Source organism: Salvelinus namaycush, chromosome 6, assembly GCF_016432855.1.
Source record: "Salvelinus namaycush isolate Seneca chromosome 6, SaNama_1.0, whole genome shotgun sequence".
Taxonomy (NCBI): Eukaryota; Metazoa; Chordata; class Actinopteri; order Salmoniformes; family Salmonidae; genus Salvelinus; species Salvelinus namaycush.
This window is the reverse complement of record NC_052312.1, coordinates 5993288-6011710: the sequence shown is the minus strand read 5'-3', so window position 1 is coordinate 6011710 and position 18423 is coordinate 5993288. Positions and strand designations below refer to the sequence as shown.

The 18423-nt window shown below is 43.9% G+C and overlaps 1 protein-coding gene across 1 annotated transcript; it reads right to left on the bottom strand.

Moving 5' to 3' along the window:
• Positions 1–341: 341 nt before the first annotated feature.
• Positions 342–7557, bottom strand: LOC120049197 (cholecystokinin receptor type A-like). Its single transcript, XM_038995431.1, has 6 exons — positions 7431–7557; positions 6245–6496; positions 1766–2027; positions 1319–1446; positions 862–1024; positions 342–807 (listed from the first exon to the last, which is right to left on the bottom strand). Exons 1-6 carry the CDS (start codon positions 7555–7557, stop codon positions 342–344), a joined length of 1398 nt encoding a protein of 465 aa, XP_038851359.1.
• Positions 7558–18423: the final 10866 nt, after the last annotated feature.

Sequence of the window (18423 nt, the reverse complement as noted above, 5' to 3'; positions counted from 1 at the left end):
ACTGTTCCTCAGTCCATGTAGTTTGTTTACCGATACTTGTTTAAATTCATAACCTTCTCCTTGTTGAAAACCTTGGCTGATTATTCAATTTCATGTAGTCAACATGCTATCGTTTGATTGTCTTTTCTTTGTAATGGCACCAAGTTTATCATCAACCTATTGTCTGAGATTCTCTTCATACATACATGTCCACTTTCACAGGCATGGTGACTTTAAAAGTTGAAAGCAGGCATGCATGACCTCATCAGAGACCGAAAGCTCAATGTACAGTGTGTGTGTGGTGGGGGGGGTGCTGCATGACCACTTACTCATTCTGATTGGTCAATGATGGAGAAAGGAAGCTAAGCCTGGGCGGAGCCACGGATACTACTGTACGTGAAGCGCGTGTTATTACCACTCTGCGGCGTGTGCCCATTCTCCTCTCCACTCCTCATCCCTCCTCTTCCTCCCCCTCTCCCCGTCCCCATCCTACTCCCAGCCCCCCTCCCTACTCCACCGGCCTTGGGGCTGCTGCAGCAGGTGAAGGTGGACAGAATCCCTTGGCGGAAACGCTTATTCATGAAGCAGTATATAATGGGGTTGACACAAGCGGAGGTGTACGACAACAGGTGGATGAAGGATATCGGCGCCCCCGAGAGGAGCTTGTCGGCAGAATGGCGGTCGAAGGCCCGCCAGGCGTTAACGGCGAACACGGGCGTCCAGCAAAGGAAGAAGAGACAGACGATGACCAGGAGCATGCGGATCACACGCTTCTTAGCCATCAGGTTACAGGTGGAGCTGTTGCTGCACACACGGCTCAGCTTGGAGCTGTTGCTTCCCACGTTGTCTTTGCTGTTGCTGCACACGCGGCTCAGCTTGGACTTGTTGCTGCCCACGTTGTCTCTGCTGTTGCTGGTCACGTTAGAGCTGGGGGTCGAGGGAGGGTTCTGGAGGTGGGCGAGCTCGCCCTTCTTCTTCTTGGCGGGCTGAAGGTAGCAGCCGTCGTTGTCGCCGGGTTTGATGCTGCCCGTGCTGCACTGTCTCTCTGTGACAGATCATAACAGCAGATATGAAAATAAATTAACTTAAACTAAAGTTGATTTCTCTAAATAAAAATGATAGGTGATAGAAGTGGATCTAATAAAGATAAGGAAATCATCTCTGTGATAGATCAGAAAAATAAGACATGAATAATGACTGACCCTGTGTAAATTAGATTTACTAAAGATTAGCCAATTGTAAACAATGACCAATAAGGATGCCACCAAATTGATATGGCATGATAATATCGCCAGAGCTGGACATTTTCAAGAGGTCAGTTGAGGTTTTGTATACGTACCTCTGCTGGACTTCCTGTTGGCCATCTCAAACTTGATGCCCCTGTAGAGCTCCAGGGAGATGAGGCCATAGGCTGTCATCATCATGATCCCAGGAACCAGGAAGAGAAGCAGCAGCAGGGACACATACCTGTAAGGAAGAAGGCTCGATGGTGTCACCGGATTGGTCGAAAGCAAGTGCCCATTCACCATGCATCAAAGTGACATGCTGACCAAGAACCGATCTCTGAGCTCAGTGATGACCTATCTCATCATTGTTAAGTATCTATCATCTAACAGACCAACAAATCAGTGAATTTGAAACTTCCCCCTTAAATTAATAGACATGAGTAGCCCATTTCATCTTTTGCACAGACCGTTCCATTATTTACAGTGAAAATCTCCTAGCAGTTGAAACCCCTCTTTGTGATGGCACCCGTCTACCGAAATGAAACTATCTATCCTCTCACCAGGACTGCTGGATGACATCACTGGGCCATACCAGACGGCACATGTTGCCCGTGCTGTTGTTGACCCGGGTGAAGGGCACCAGGGTGCTGGAGATGGGGTAGGGCAGCATGAACAGGAAGCTCACCACCCAGGTGGCAGAGATGACCTTGGCAGCGTGGGACTTGGTTTGCCAGGTCCGGGAGGTCAGGGGGTTGCAGATGGCACTGTAGCGCTCCAGGGAAATGGCCACCAGGTTGAAGGTCGAGACGCTCACCGAGATCCCTGGAGAGATGGCGACGGTTAGCGGTCCACCGTTTTGTACCACAGGACTGAGTATACCATCTGATTAATAGATCGATAACAGACAAGAATGTAGGCTACACTAGCATATGTGATTTTGTACGTCTGTGATTTTGTACTCAGCTCAGTTAAACCAAGCTCATTAGGCATTTATAAGTTACATTTTTTAAGAATCAGGGTATAGTAAATATCATTCATTTAAAAGTCCAAAAATAAAGATAGCAATCTCAGATTGTCCCTTTAAACCTTGTACAATGGCTAATGTAATACTGTACACACAGCAGGTGGGAATGACACTTTGTCTACTGTAAAAGTTCTAATAGCTGGTCTGACACGTTCATGGCTAGTCACTTTGTACTTTACGAGGTTGTAGGGACAGAGGTAAGTTCCAGCACTTGTGGATGATCAACAACCCCATCCGTTAACCGGTGGATGTTACAAAACTCACAAAATAACAAACAACGGCACCTATAAATACATGCACGTTACCTTGGTTACACACCGTGACATATGAGGTAATCATAGCTACTGAAATGGCTGGGATCTCACCGCACGGACCCAAGTCAAGAACAAACAGATCAGGGAGGCTGTGAACTATCTGACTACAAAGAAACAGCACGGTGGAAGATTTACCAAAGACAATGAATAGTACAACCTTAACCCAGATGAAAGAAATGCATGTACATAGGATATATCCATGTCATATCCAGTGAGGAAATATTGTTGAAAAAGATTTGAACTACAAGGGCACTTGAAATTGCAGCTATGCTGTATCCGGGACCTGTATATCCATACAATATCCAGACATAACAAATATCAAAGGAATGTTTTGAACGGGTTACGAAGCATGAGAACGGTACAGCCTTGACTGTAAATGGCTGTAGAGAATGGATCCTCAGCTACATAGACATTGATATTTCTGTGCCTGAGAGTTTCAGGTCATTGAGACACTTGTGAACAACAAAGATCACTTTTCTACCCCGTTCTTCTTCCTCATCTTCTTGTCTTGTGACCTGGACCTTTCAGCTCAGAGTAAATGGCAGTGGTGTAATGTACTTAAGTTGTACTTGAAAGTATTTTTACTTAAGTCGTTTTTTGGGGGTATCTGTACATTACTTTACTATTTATATTTTTGACTACTTTTACTTTTACTTCACTACATTCCTAAAGAAAATAATGTACTTTTTACTCCATACATTTTCCCTGACACCCAAAAGCACTCGTTACATTTTGAATGCTTAGCAGGACAGGAAAATTGTCCAGTCACGCACTTATCAAGAGAACATCCCTGGTCATCCCTACTGTCTCTGATCTGGTGGACTCACTAAACAGAGAACGTCACTGGTCATCCCTACTGCCTCTGATCTGGTGGACTCACTAAACAGAGAACATACCTGGTCATCCCTACTGCCTCTGATCTGGTGGACTCACTAAACAGAGAACGTCACTGGTCATCCCTACTGCCTCTGATCTGGTGGACTCACTAAACAGAGAACATACCTGGTCATCCCTACTGCCTCTGATCTGGTGGACTCACTAAACAGAGAACATCCCTGGTCATCCCTACTGCCTCTGATCTGGCGGACTCACTAAACAGAGAACATCCCTGGTCATCCCTACTGCCTCTGATCTGGTGGACTCACTAAACAGAGAACGTCACTGGTCATCCCTACTGCCTCTGATCTGGTGGACTCACTAAACAGAGAACATCCCTGGTCATCCCTACTGCCTCTGATCTGGCGGACTCACTAAACAGAGAACATCCCTGGTCATCCCTACTGCCTCTGATCTGGCGGACTCACTAAACAGAGAACATCCCTGGTCATCCCTACTGCCTCTGATCTGGTGGACTCACTAAACAGAGAACATACCTGGTCATCCCTACTGCCTCTGATCTGCTGGACTCACTAAACAGAGAACATACCTGGTCATCCCTACTGCCTCTGATCTGGTGGACTCACTAAACAGAGAACATACCTAGTCATCCCTACTGCCTCTGATCTGGTGGACTCACTAAACAGAGAACATCCCTGGTCATCCCTACTGCCTCTGATCTGGTGGACTCACTAAACAGAGAACATACCTAGTCATCCCTACTGCCTCTGATCTGGTGGACTCACTAAACAGAGAACATCCCTGGTCATCCCTACTGCCTCTGATCTGGTGGACTCACTAAACAGAGAACATACCTAGTCATCCCTACTGCCTCTGATCTGGTGGACTCACTAAACAGAGAACATCCCTGGTCATCTCTACTGCCTCTGATCTGGTGGACTCACTAAACAGAGAACATACCTAGTCATCCCTACTGCCTCTGATCTGGTGGACTCACTAAACAGAGAACATCCCTGGTCATCCCTACTGCCTCTGATCTGGAGGACTCACTAAACAGAGAACATCCCTGGTCATCCCTACTGCCTCTGATCTGGTGGACTCACTAAACAGAGAACATACCTGGTCATCCCTACTGCCTCTGATCTGGTGGACTCACTAAACAGAGAACATCCCTGGTCATCCCTACTGCCTCTGATCTGGTGGACTCACTAAACAGAGAACATCCCTGGTCATCCCTTCTGCCTCTGATCTGGAGGACTCACTAAACAGAGAACATCCCTGGTCATCCCTTCTGCCTCTGATCTGGAGGACTCACTAAACAGAGAACGTCACTGGTCATCCCTTCTGCCTCTGATCTGGAGGACTCACTAAACAGAGAACGTCACTGGTCATCCCTTCTGCCTCTGATCTGGTGGACTCACTAAACAGAGAACATACCTGGTCATCCCTTCTGCCTCTGATCTGGTGGACTCACTAAACAGAGAACATCCCTGGTCATCCCTTCTGCCTCTGATCTGGTGGACTCACTAAACAGAGAACATCCCTGGTCATCCCTACTGCCTCTGATCTGGTGGACTCACTAAACAGACATGCTTTGTTTTTAAATGATGTCTAAGTGTTGGAGTGTGCCACAGGGCTGTCCGTACATTAAAATAACAAGAAAACGGTGCAGTCTGGTTTGCTTAATATAACACATTTGAAATAATTTATACTTTTACTTTTGATACTTAAGTATATTTTAGCAATTAGATCTACTTTTGATACTTAAGTATATTTAAAACCAAATACTTTTAGACTTTTACTCAAGTAGTATTTTACTGGGTGACTTTCACTTTTACTTGATTCATTTTCTAAGAAGGTATCTTTACTTTTACTCAAGTATGACAGCTGGGTACTTTTTACACCGCTGGTAAACGGCTCCTTAAATCAGGAGACGTGCCAGTACATGTACAACCCCAGTGGAGGAGAGGCGATGTGGGAACGCGGCCATGGCTAATAGCCATCAGATTACTTTATTTGGTGTCTCTTCACACCAGGCACCAGGTCAGAGCCAAAATGGAGGCTTTAATGGCTTCTGGGATTTGCTTCTCTATTGATTTTCTATCATCAGGCCAATTTAACACTCCCACCCCCCCAGTGAGTGAGTGGTTGGAACTGGAAGGAATCTTCCTATGTGGACAGAACCTACTGTACTCTCTTCCCTTACCTGACCCCTTGAAGTGAGTGGCATTAGTGTAGAAGACAATAACAAGGTCAGACCACGCACGGGGAGGCAGGTAGCCCAGTGGTTAGCACATTGGGCCAGTAACTGAAAGGTTGCTGGATCGAATCCCCGAGCTGACAAGGTAAAAATCTGTTGTTCTGCCCCTGAACAAGGCAGTTAACCCACTGTTCCCCGCTAGGCCGTTATTATAAATAAGAATTTGTTCTTAACGGACTTGCCCAGTTAAATAAAGGTCAAATAAAAAATGTTTCTGACCCTACTGATTTTGTACATGCAACTACTATGCTATGCAACACTAACTATGCAACACTTGCAGATGCCCGAGCACGTAAACACCTTCTATTGAAGTACCACACAAATCCCAACAGACAAACCCATTACGGTTTGTGAATACGTAACCAGGGCCAATATCCACAAAGCATCTCAGAGTAATGAATGAGATTATATAATGAATAACATTAAATGGACAGATCCTAGATCAGCACTCCAACTATGAGACGCTTTGTGAATACGGGCCCAGGTCTGGACCTGTGTACGTACAGTGCTTCCACAGGACTCACCCATGAAGTACATGGCCACGACTTTGTTTCTCAGGTATCATATCGGCACCAGGGTCATGACCTGTGTACATTAAACTCACCCATGAAGTACATGGCCACCTTGCAGATGCCCGAGCCGAACACAAAGTCCCTCATGAGGTTGGGGATGAGGGTGAAGGGCATGCAGAAGAGGCAGAGCATCAGGTCGCTGGCGGCCAGAGAGAGCAGGAACAGGTTGGTGACGGTGCGCATGCGGCGGTTCCTGACCAACACGGCGATGATCAGGCTGTTACCCAGCACGCTGACCAGGAAGATGAGGCTATAGAGGAAGATACGTACCGTCTGATTCAAATCTATAAAGAGGAGAGAGAAATGGTCTTCATAATTGTCTTTATTATTATTATCATTGTCATAATCATTATCATAAACATCCTTATCTTAATAATAATCAACATCATTATCATCCCTACATTGTTAAAGGTCATTATTATCATCATGATCATTATCATTACTTTCAAATAATCAATCGGTTAAGTCTGTCTGTTTTCAATGGCATGGCCCTTGTGTAAAGAGGTTTACGTTCATTTAAGTGTATCCTAATTCGATTGTAAAATATTTTTGTTGTTCATTACTCATCCTGGTTGTTTTAGAGCCAGCATTAATCAAGGCAAGCTGGAATTCAGTTGGAGTCAGTTCTGATTGGTCGCATCACTCAGGGGAACAGTGTGTGCATATGTGGGGCTTGAATTAGCAACACTAAATTCAACATGTTCTGTCCTTTGTTTAATGTTTTAAAGATTATAGATCTATATTATACATATCAGCTCAATTGCAATGAGAATTCAGAGATCATTTCCCGTCAATGTAACACTCAGACCATTTTGACTTAAGCAAATAGACAATACGTGTTGACCTGGTACTAACTTCTAGTCTTAATTTATGTTTAAAAAAATGATATTCAGTCCTAGGGCACTCCATCCAAGCAGAGGAGCCGAAAGAACGCATGCTACTTCAACCGGCGTAAAGCGCACTGGCCCTGCTTGGGGGTGTCCAAAGGATCGCTCTCCATGTGCAGTTGAGCAAAAATCCCAAAATATGACTAACAGTTTAAAATATATATTATTTGAGAAACAACGCATTTCACAATCAAAAACAAATGTTTTGTGACTTTTCATCAATATCTCCACTAAAATGTTTTATTTAGATTTAAAACATACTACAATTAGACATTTACTTTTTGTTAATTTAATTTCCCTCCAATTTATGATTATCAATAGGATTGGTTACCTTTCGGTTCCGGAGGGGGCTCGCTTTCATCTTCACACTCTGAGACATTCTTGATTCCAAAGTCACATAATATCTTATAAAGATTCGTTGAGTTTATGAGCATATCATGCAATGTAAATGGTTCCATTTTTGCTGTTCTATCTTGTTTTTTTTCTAGTGCATAAATTGATATTATAGGCTATGTAAAGGAACCCATTCGGTTCATCCTTCGCAATCTAGGACGATGGCAAACTTGACATTATAATGCCATCAAATCACACTTCCCACATGTCATGTTCATATTCCCCAGGGAAAAGTCTTAAAAGATCCTCCAACTGAAGATGTCGCATTCAAAGAAGTTTGCATGACCTCATTTATATTTGATATAAGAGCATGATCCAGTTTTCAACGACATCTACAAGTAATAGAGTCAGATAGTAAAAATGATTTAAGTCAAGCGCCTGCTGCATGCGGTCTGTTGCGCTCCCTCTCGCGCCTCAATGTTGATATGAGAAATACAGTAGAAGAGCAGTGGATAGAGACTCTCTGCTCTTCGAAGAGACCCCGCCTCTCGAGCCCATGGTCATGCAAGGTGCAACGGCATTTTCAAATGGAGATCTGTGTACTCCTACTGGGATTTCTCCGTCTGTTGTAAAAGTAAACGTTCTACTGACAATATTTCAAGAACATCAAATCAAATGTTTTCATACAAAACTAAAATAGTTTTAGATTTGTTATCTGAACAACAACAACAAAAACGACTATATGCAGGATCTGCGAGATGTAACCATGTCAAAGAGCATTTCCTCCCGTAATTGGTTGTTCACATGAGAGATAATACGCAGTCGTTATAGGAGAGGACTGGACAGAGGCCACCTGATGATGGCAATCCATCAACAGGCCTTAACTGCACATGAATGTTTTGCATAAAAAAAAATCTCCTCTCAGTAATTATATCACGTTAAAAAATGACCCTTCTAAACCCTCAGCCATGGTAGCTTATAGTCTATATATATTGGACACCCACAAACTTTTAAACTGATTTCTTACCTTTGGATGTGGGTGACAAAGTCATAGCAGAGTCAAAGGGTACATGTAGCAGGTCATTGTTATTATAAGCTTGACTTACTCAAATGACTCCACCATTTATAGGCTAAGTAATGCTATAGTAGTGAGATGTTGTTGGATACAGCGCCACAAAAACATAGATCATCTAGAACATTTGAGTCCAAACAATGTCTGATCCATAGAGATATACCATGGCCTACAGTACATACAGTACCAGTCAAAAGTTTAGAAACACCTACTCATTCAAGGGTTTTTCTTTATTTTTACTATTTTCTGCATTGTAGAATAATAGCGAAGACATCAAAACGATGAAATAACATATATGGACTCATGTAGTAACCAAAAAAGTGTTTCTACTACTTTCTGAATTTAAAAGTAATCCTTCAAAAGTATCTGAAATCTGATTACTATATTTGCTGGTAATGTAACGGATTACAGTTACCAGTTGTTTGTAATCCCTTACATGTAATGGATTACATGTAAACCGTTACTCCCAACACTGCTGGTACTGCAATAAATAATTACCAGGCAACAAAATAAACAGCAGCTATCAATGGGCTAGGACCTAATCTCGTTTGTCTTTGTTTCCTTTTCATGCATAGTACACATGTAGTTGCTAAGTAACCGCTGCCTCTGCACAGGACAGTCCCATCACTGGTGAGCCAATGGATCCGGAAAATCAAATTGCTCTATCGTAGTTACAATAAAACGAGCTTTGAAAATAATGGATAAGAGAACGGAATTATCACTGACAATTGCGCACATTATCCAGTGATTTAAAGGAACTAATTTACACTCTCAAATAGAGAGACAGGCCAAAGTGAGTAGCTGCTCTCCAGAACCGAAAGGCGTGTGCACCACCGAATGTTTTCCTTCCTGTCTGCTGTGACATTTGGCAGCTACCAAAACCATACCAATATTTTGGCTCTATTTTGGTCCCTATAATATTGCTTTTACAGTCAGTAACTGGTTGAAATGTCAAAATATCTACATAGCGAATTTGCTAAACTGTTTTTTTATTCTATTTAGGAGTGTTTGCAAAGACCTGAGATAAAATTAGAATCTCTAGGGAGGACGTTCGTAATTTTCTCAAAGCATCAGGTAAGCACGTGAATGCAAAACAAAATGTTTTTGTGGGTATTTTAGTTGTCACGGACTGGACATAGATTGAATATCATGCATATCATGTTGCAATACCTATATTTTGTGTTGCAGTTTGGGATTTGCATGTGTACGTTTTTTTTTCTTCAATACATCGTTTTTTAAATGTATTAGAATGTGCACATGCACACAGATAGACAGAGAGAGTGAGATTGAGCGAGAGCAGGCAGGGAGAGGCTGTTTGTATAACATTTATATAACATTTATGAGGGAATCACCTGAAATGTTCAGCCAACGATAGTTTACAACAGACTCCAGTAAAAGGGATTCACCTCTTTCGTCTTGGCCAAGAGCCACACACCAGACCAGACCACCAAACTGGCACCAACAATCCAACCGTCGTGTAATCCAATGTCACCAGGATCTCATACTTTTATCTTTCTGTTATGTCTTCCACATCTTTCTGTCTGTCTGTCTGGACCTGTCAGATATGGACAGTGAGATGTATGTTCAGTTCATTGCTGCGGTTTATCTTTTTAAAAGACAACACTTTCAGAGTCTCTGATTTTGATACTAGGGTTTATCTGTTCGAGCAAATCATTAGTTGTTATTCCATTTGACAGAATCTAGTCCAAGTTACCTCATGTCAGTCAAGAGTACCATGGTGTTTTTCTGTAGTGAGATGGAAACAAACTCAGTTGGCTGTTGAGTAATCGTTCCTAAGTGCAATTTTACAGTGTTAAACCTGCAGTCTCTGCCTTGTCTGTACCATCTGCCTGAACTTGAGGACGTCCAGTTTCACCGCGACATAAAACGTTGACTTATGCCTTCCTCTCTTGAACATGAGTCATCCGTGTATGTTCCCGTTTAGGTGACATGTTTAGATAAGGATGAGTGTTTTATAACACAAGTTCTAGGGTTGTCTGAAATGATGGTGTTTGGGTCCAGAGGACTCCAGACAGGAGACAGGATTCTGTGTATGAACCCAACTGAAGAGAGAGCCTACAGATGGTCTGGGTCGAATGTTCTTTTTCAACAGTCATTTAATTGCATAAATCCATTTGTTATTCCCCCCAGTTTCTCTCTCTCTCTCTCTAGTCAGGCACCCCCCCAGCCACCCGCATCTCCCCCAGAGCACGCCAAGGAGCAGCTGGCGTACATGTACAAGGTCCAGGTGGGTCTGTCTCTTCCTCTCTCCATCAGTCTCCTCTTTCTCTCTCCATCATTCTCTCCTTCTCTTCCTCTCCATCACTCTCTCCTTCTCTTCCTCTCCATCACTCTCTCTTTCTCTTCCTCTCTCCATCAGTCTCCTCTTCCTCTCTCCATCACTCTCTCCTTCTCTTCCTCTCTCCATCAGTCTCTCCCTCTCTTCCTCTCTCCATCAGTCTCTCCCTCTCTTCCTCTCTCCATCACTCTCTCCCTCTCTTCCTCTCCATCACTCTCTCCCTCTCTTCCTCTCTCCATCAGTCTCTCCCTCTCTTCCTCTCTCCATCAGTCTCTCCTTCTCTTCTCTCTCCATCAGTCTCTCCTTCTCTTCCTCTCTCCATCACTCTCTCCTTCTCTTCCTCTCTCCATCACTCTCTCCTTCTCTTCCTCTCCATCACTCTCTCCTTCTCTTCCTCTCTCCATCAGTTTCTCCTTCTCTTCCTCTCTCCATCAGTCTCTCCTTCTCTTCTCTCTCCATCAGTCTCTCCTTCTCTTGCTCTCTCCATCACACACTCCTTCTCTTCCTCTCTCCATCAGTATCTACTTCTCTTCTCTCTCCATCAGTCTATCCTTCTCTTCCTCTCTCCATCACTCACTCCTTCTCTTCCTCTCTCCATCAGTCTCTCATTCTCTTCCTCTCTCATCAGTCTCTCCTTCTCTTCCTCTCTCATCATTCTCTCCTTCTCTTCCTCTCTCCATCAGTCTCCTCTTCCTCTCTCCATCAGTCTCTCCTTCTCTTCCTCTCTCCATCAGTCTCTCCTTCTCTTCCTCTCTCCATCAGTCTCTCCTTCTCTTCCTCTCCATCAGTCTCTCCTTCTCTTCCTCTCTCCATCAGTATATCCTTCTCTTCCTCTCTCCATCAGTCTGTCCTTCTCTTCCTCTCTCCATCAGTCTCTCCTTTTCTTCCTCTCTCCACCACTCCCCATGTCATTATTTTCTCTGTGGTTCTGTTTCTCAAATTTGTCTGGGGACTTACCCTAGCAGATGTGCCTTACATTTTAGTTAAATTGATGCTCCCCAACCTTTGTATAATTTCAGCCAGTGATTTTTAAAGTGGTGCTCATGAGCCAAAACGGGTACCCGTTTTTTGTGTACTACGTCATCCATTTCGTATGATATGTTACGTCCTGCAAAATTATTATTATAAATTTTTTGTGCAATTCGTATGATATGTTACAAATGAGTTGTGCTTAAGATCTGCATTGTTAAAGGCCCAGTGCAGTCAAAAACGTGATTTCCCTGTGTTTTGTATACATTTCCACACTATGAGGTCGGAATAAGGAAATTGTGAAAATGATGATAATGCCCTTTTAGTGTAAGAGCTGTTTAAAAAGACCGCCTGAAATTTCAACCTGTTTTGGTGGGAGGGAGTTAATTTATCAGGCGGTAAATTAGTTAATAGACCAATAAGAAAGAGAGTTCCAAAACTCTCTGCCAATAACAGCTATTATTATAATTTTTTAAATATTTTTCTACCCAATTTCGTGATATCAAATTGCGATCCGATTGCGTTGTTATTTCATCGCTGCTACTCCCCAACGGGCTCGGGAGAGACGAAGGTCGAGTCCTGCGTCCTCCGAAACATGACCCGCCAAACTGCACTTCTTAACACACGCCCGCTGAACCCGGGAAGCCAGCCGCACCAATGTGTCGGAGGAAACACCGTCCAGCTGATGACCGAAGTCAGCCTACAGGTACCCGGTCCACCACAATTGAAAACAGTCACAGTAATTTAATTAATTGTGACCCAGAAGTGATTTGATATTGAGAGACAAAAACAGCTGCATTGAACCTTTAAACATTGTCTTTGTAATGTCTTTAAGTTAACTGTGTGTGTGTGTGTGTGTGTGTGTGTGTGTGTGTGTGTGTGTGTGTGTGTGTGTGTGTGTGTGTGTGTGTGTGTGTGTGTGTGTGTCATCCCTAAAGGCAAGCTGGGAGATATGCATTCTCATAAGCCTGAACAGTATCTGCACAGATCTAGGTGTGCCCTTGGCTGGTAAAGTAAACAGTGGATAGCAGTATATAGCAACATGTAAAAGGATACTCAGCCGAAGAGGAGGCCATCCAGAATGTCTCTACAACTTGGTCTTGTATATATTCTAAATGTTGAGGCTTTCAACAAGTGGAATGGGAACAGATGAACCAGAACAGAAGGAGTTGATCAACAAGTGGAATGGGGACAGATGAACCAGAACAGAAGGAGTTGATCAACAAGTGGAATGGGGACAGATGAACCAGAACAGAAGGAGTTGATCAACAAGTGGAATGGAGACAGATGAACCAGAACAGAAGGAGTTGATCAACAAGTGGAATGGGGACAGATGAACCAGAACAGAAGGAGTTGATCAACAAGTGGAATGGGGACAGATGAACCAGAACAGAAGGAGTTGATCAACAAGTGGAATGGAGACAGATGAACCAGAACAGAATGAGTTGACCAACAAGTGGAATGGGGACAGATGAACCAGAACAGAAGGAGTTGATCAACAAGTGGAATGGGGACAGATGAACCAGAACAGAAGGAGTTGACCAACAAGTGGAATGGGGAGAGATGAACCAGAACAGAAGGAGTTGACCAACAAGTGGAATGGAGAGAGATGAACCAGAACAGAAGGAGTTGATCAACAAGTGGAATGGAGACAGATGAACCAGAACAGAAGGAGTTGACCAACAAGTGGAATGGAGAGAGATGAACCAGAACAGAAGGAGTTGACCAACAAGTGGAATGGAGAGAGATGAACCAGGACAGAAGGAGTTGACCAACAAGTGGAATGGAGAGAGATGAACCAGAACAGAAGGAGTTGATCAACAAGTGGAATGGGGACAGATGAACCAGAACAGAAGGAGTTGACCAACAAGTGGAATGGGGACAGATGAACCAGAACAGAAGGAGTTGACCAACAAGTGGAATGGAGACAGATGAACCAGAACAGAAGGAGTTGACCAACAAGTGGAATGGAGACAGATGAACCAGAACAGAAGGAGTTGACCAACAAGTGGAATGGGGACAGATGAACCAGAACAGAAGGAGTTGACCAACAAGTGGAATGGAGACAGATGAACCAGAACAGAAGGAGTTGACCAACAAGTGGAATGGGGACAGATGAACCAGAACAGAAGGAGTTGACCAACAAGTGGAATGGAGACAGATGAACCAGAACAGAAGGAGTTGACCAACAAGTGGAATGGGGACAGATGAACCAGAACAGAAGGAGTTGACCAACAAGTGGAATGGAGACAGATGAACCAGAACAGAAGGAGTTGACCAACAAGTGGAATGGAGAGAGATGAACCAGAACAGAAGGAGTTGATCAACAAGTGGAATGGGGACAGATGAACCAGAACAGAAGGAGTTGACCAACAAGTGGAATGGAGAGAGATGAACCAGAACAGAAGGAGTTGACCAACAAGTGGAATGGGGACAGATGAACCAGAACAGAAGGAGTTGACCAACAAGTGGAATGGGGACAGATGAACCAGAACAGAAGGAGTTGACCAACAAGTGGAATGGGGACAGATGAACCAGAACAGAAGGAGTTGACCAACAAGTGGAATGGAGACAGATGAACCAGAACAGAAGGAGTTGACCAACAAGTGGAATGGGGACAGATGAACCAGAACAGAAGGAGTTGACCAACAAGTGGAATGGAGACAGATGAACCAGAACAGAAGGAGTTGACCAACAAGTGGAATGGAGAGAGATGAACCAGAACAGAAGGAGTTGATCAACAAGTGGAATGGAGAGAGATGAACCAGAACAGAAGGAGTTGACCAACAAGTGGAATGGGGACAGATGAACCAGAACAGAAGGAGTTGACCAACAAGTGGAATGGGGACAGATGAACCAGAACAGAAGGAGTTGATCAACAAGTGGAATGGAGAGAGATGAACCAGAACAGAAGGAGTTGATCAACAAGTGGAATGGAGAGAGATGAACCAGAACAGAAGGAGTTGATCAACAAGTGGAATGGGGACAGATGAACCAGAACAGAAGGAGTTGACCAACAAGTGGAATGGGGACAGATGAACCAGAACAGAAGAAGTTGATCAACAAGTGGAATGGAGACAGATGAACCAGAACAGAAGGAGTTGATCAACAAGTGGAATGGGGAGAGATGAACCAGAACAGAAGGAGTTGATCAACAAGTGGAATGGGGACAGATGAACCAGAACAGAAGGAGTTGATCAACAAGTGGAATGGAGACAGATGAACCAGAACAGAATGAGTTGACCAACAAGTGGAATGGAGACAGATGAACCAGAACAGAAGGAGTTGATCAACAAGTGGAATGGAGAGAGATGAACCAGAACAGAAGGAGTTGACCAACAAGTGGAATGGGGACAGATGAACCAGAACAGAAGGAGTTGATCAACAAGTGGAATGGGGACAGATGAACCAGAACAGAAGGAGTTGACCAACAAGTGGAATGGGGACAGATGAACCAGAACAGAAGGAGTTGATCAACAAGTGGAATGGAGAGAGATGAACCAGAACAGAAGGAGTTGACCAACAAGTGGAATGGGGACAGATGAACCAGAACAGAAGGAGTTGATCAACAAGTGGAATGGGGACAGATGAACCAGAACAGAAGGAGTTGACCAACAAGTGGAATGGGGACAGATGAACCAGAACAGAAGGAGTTGATCAACAAGTGGAATGGAGAGAGATGAACCAGAACAGAAGGAGTTGACCAACAAGTGGAATGGGGACAGATGAACCAGAACAGAAGGAGTTGATCAACAAGTGGAATGGGGACAGATGAACCAGAACAGAATGAGTTGATCAACAAGTGGAATGGGGACAGATGAACCAGAACAGAAGGAGTTGACCAACAAGTGGAATGGGGACAGATGAACCAGAACAGAAGGAGTTGACCAACAAGTGGAATGGGGACAGATGAACCAGAACAGAAGGAGTCGATCAACAAGTGGAATGGGGAGAGCTGAACCAGAACAGAATGAGTTGATCAACAAGTGGAATGGGGACAGATGAACCAGAACAGAAGGAGTTGACCAACAAGTGGAATGGGGACAGATGAACCAGAACAGAAGGAGTTGATCAACAAGTGGAATGGGGAGAGATGAACCAGGTCTCAACCTACATACAAACTCTGTTGATGACAATGTTTATAAGACAAAGTTATTTCTCTATGTATCGCAGGATGTAACTCTTGTGATTGTAATCAAAACTGTGTGTGTGTGTGTGTGTGTGTGTGCGCACGCGGGCCTGTGTGTGTGCCATGCATACTTCCTGTATATACCTCTTGCGTAGGTGAATTACACTACGTTTCCTCTGCTTGTACATAGTACTCTGTGTAACATAACAGTTCCCTAACAATGCTATCTCAGAGAAGGGGGTATGATAACATTTACCAGTGTGTGCTGGGCCTTGGCATAAACAGCAGGCCCTGTGAATCCAGAGGATAACCAGACTCCTGGGCCTCGCCTGGCTCTGATAACGAGTGGAACTCTTCTCCCAACCTTAACATGCCCTCTTTCTGGATGGACCATGCACTTGACTTGGTCTGAAGACTGGGAATCGTCCTGCCAGTGAAGATGTTATGCCAGGGTTTTCATTGGACATTAAAATGAATGTCCAATTGTCTATTCAACGGTCACCAACTCTGGAGAAAAGCTAGTGAGCTGCGCAGACCATCCACCCGAGCATCTCTGCTATGTTGTAATTACATGATGTCTATTTTATGACTACATTATTATTGTTATTATTATTATTGTTGTGTTATTATCAAAAGCAGCTATGACATATGTTCTTCTGTCTTGGGTTCTCTACAGATCTCCGTTTCAGGCCCACCTATGCCCTCAAAGGCTTTCTGGAGGTAAGTGGGTTTCATTAATCATTCAGACTGGCAACCTAAATGCAGCAAGACTACAGTTCCTTACAAGACTCAATTTCCCATGATTCCCAGATGCTGATTAGCCTACGGAACCCTAACGATGGCAGCGGTGAGGGGGCTAGCGTTAAGAGTCACTGGGGCCTCATCCAGGTTCCCCTCCACGTCAGAGACATACCTCAGATGGTAGTGAAAACACTGTGTGTGTGTGTGTGTGTGTGTGTGTGTGTGTGTGTGTGTGTGTGTGTGTGTGTGTGTGTGTGTGTGTGTGTGTGTCTGTTGTAACTGTTAATGCAGTAAAGGTTTGACAATGTTTTTTTGGACACTTTTGGGTCTGTGTGCTGTGTGCTGTGTGTGTGTGTGTGTGTGTGTGTGTGTGTGTGTGTGTGTGTGTGTGTGAGTGTGAGTGTGAGTGTGAGTGTGAGTGTGAGTGTGAGTGTGTGTGTGTGTGTGTGTGTGTGTCGTTCCACAGGTGGTAGGAGAAACTCTTGAACTCTTGACCTGACTATGAGAATAGAAAGGTTCAGAACTTTTGTGAAACATCACAGCAAAGTGGAAAGAATATTGTAGAAATCCAACCGGGATGGTGTTCAGAGATAGATGGAAGGGGTTGAGTGTAGCTGAAGGATGGGACTGGATGGTGTTCAGAGATAGATGGGAGGGTTGAGTGTAGCTGAAGGATGGGACTGGATGGTGTTCAGAGACAGATGGAAGGGGTTGAGTGTAGCTGAAGGATGGGACTGGATGGTGTTCAGAGACAGATGGAAGGGGTTGAGTGTAGCTGAAGGATGGGACTGGATGGTGTTCAGAGACAGATGGAAGGGGTTGAGTGTAGCTGAAGGATGGGACTGGATGGTGTTCAGAGACAGATGGAAGGGGTTGAGTGTAGCTGAAGGATGGGACTGGATGGTGTTCAGAGACAGATGGAAGGGGTTGAGTGTAGCTGAAGGATGGGACTGGATGGTGTTCAGAGACAGATGGAAGGGGTTGAGTGTAGCTGAAGGATGGGACTAAAAACAAACAATAGATAACTAATGTAAAATATACTGTCTGTGAAATGTATATAGTATGTATCAACTGGAATTGGAAGCCTAAGTATTGTTGTCCATTAGTTTACTCCAGTTAGGGAAAGGGTGGTAGGGTTAGGAGACGATAATAAAGTCGGGAAATATTCAGTGCATTCAGAAGGTACTCAGACCCCTTGACTTTTTCCACATTTTGTCATGTTACAGACTTATTCAAAAATGGATTAAATAATCTCCACACAATACCCCATAATGACAAAGCGAAAACAGGTTTTTAATGAATTTTTGCAAATGTATAAAAAATACATACAGATACCTTATTTACATAAGTATTCAGACCCTTTGCTATGAGACTCTAAATTGATCTCAGGTGCATCCTGTTTCCATTGATCATCCTTGAGATGTTTCTACGACTTGATTGGAGTCCACCTGTGGTAAATTTAATTGACTGGACATGATTTGGAAAGGCACACACCTGTCTATATAAGGTCCCACAGTTGACAGTGCATGTCAGAGCAAAAACCAAGTCATGAGGTCGAAGGAATTGTCCGTAAAGCTCAGAGACAGTATTGTGTCGAAGCACAGATCTGGCACAGATCTGACCTCCATCATTCCCAAATGGAAGAAGTTTGGAACCACCAAGACTCTTCCTAGAGCTGGCCTCCCGGCCAAACTGAGCAATCTGGGGACAAGGTCCTTGGTCAGGGAGGTGACCAAAAATCCAATGGTAACTCTGACAGAGCTTTAGAGTTCCTCTGTGGA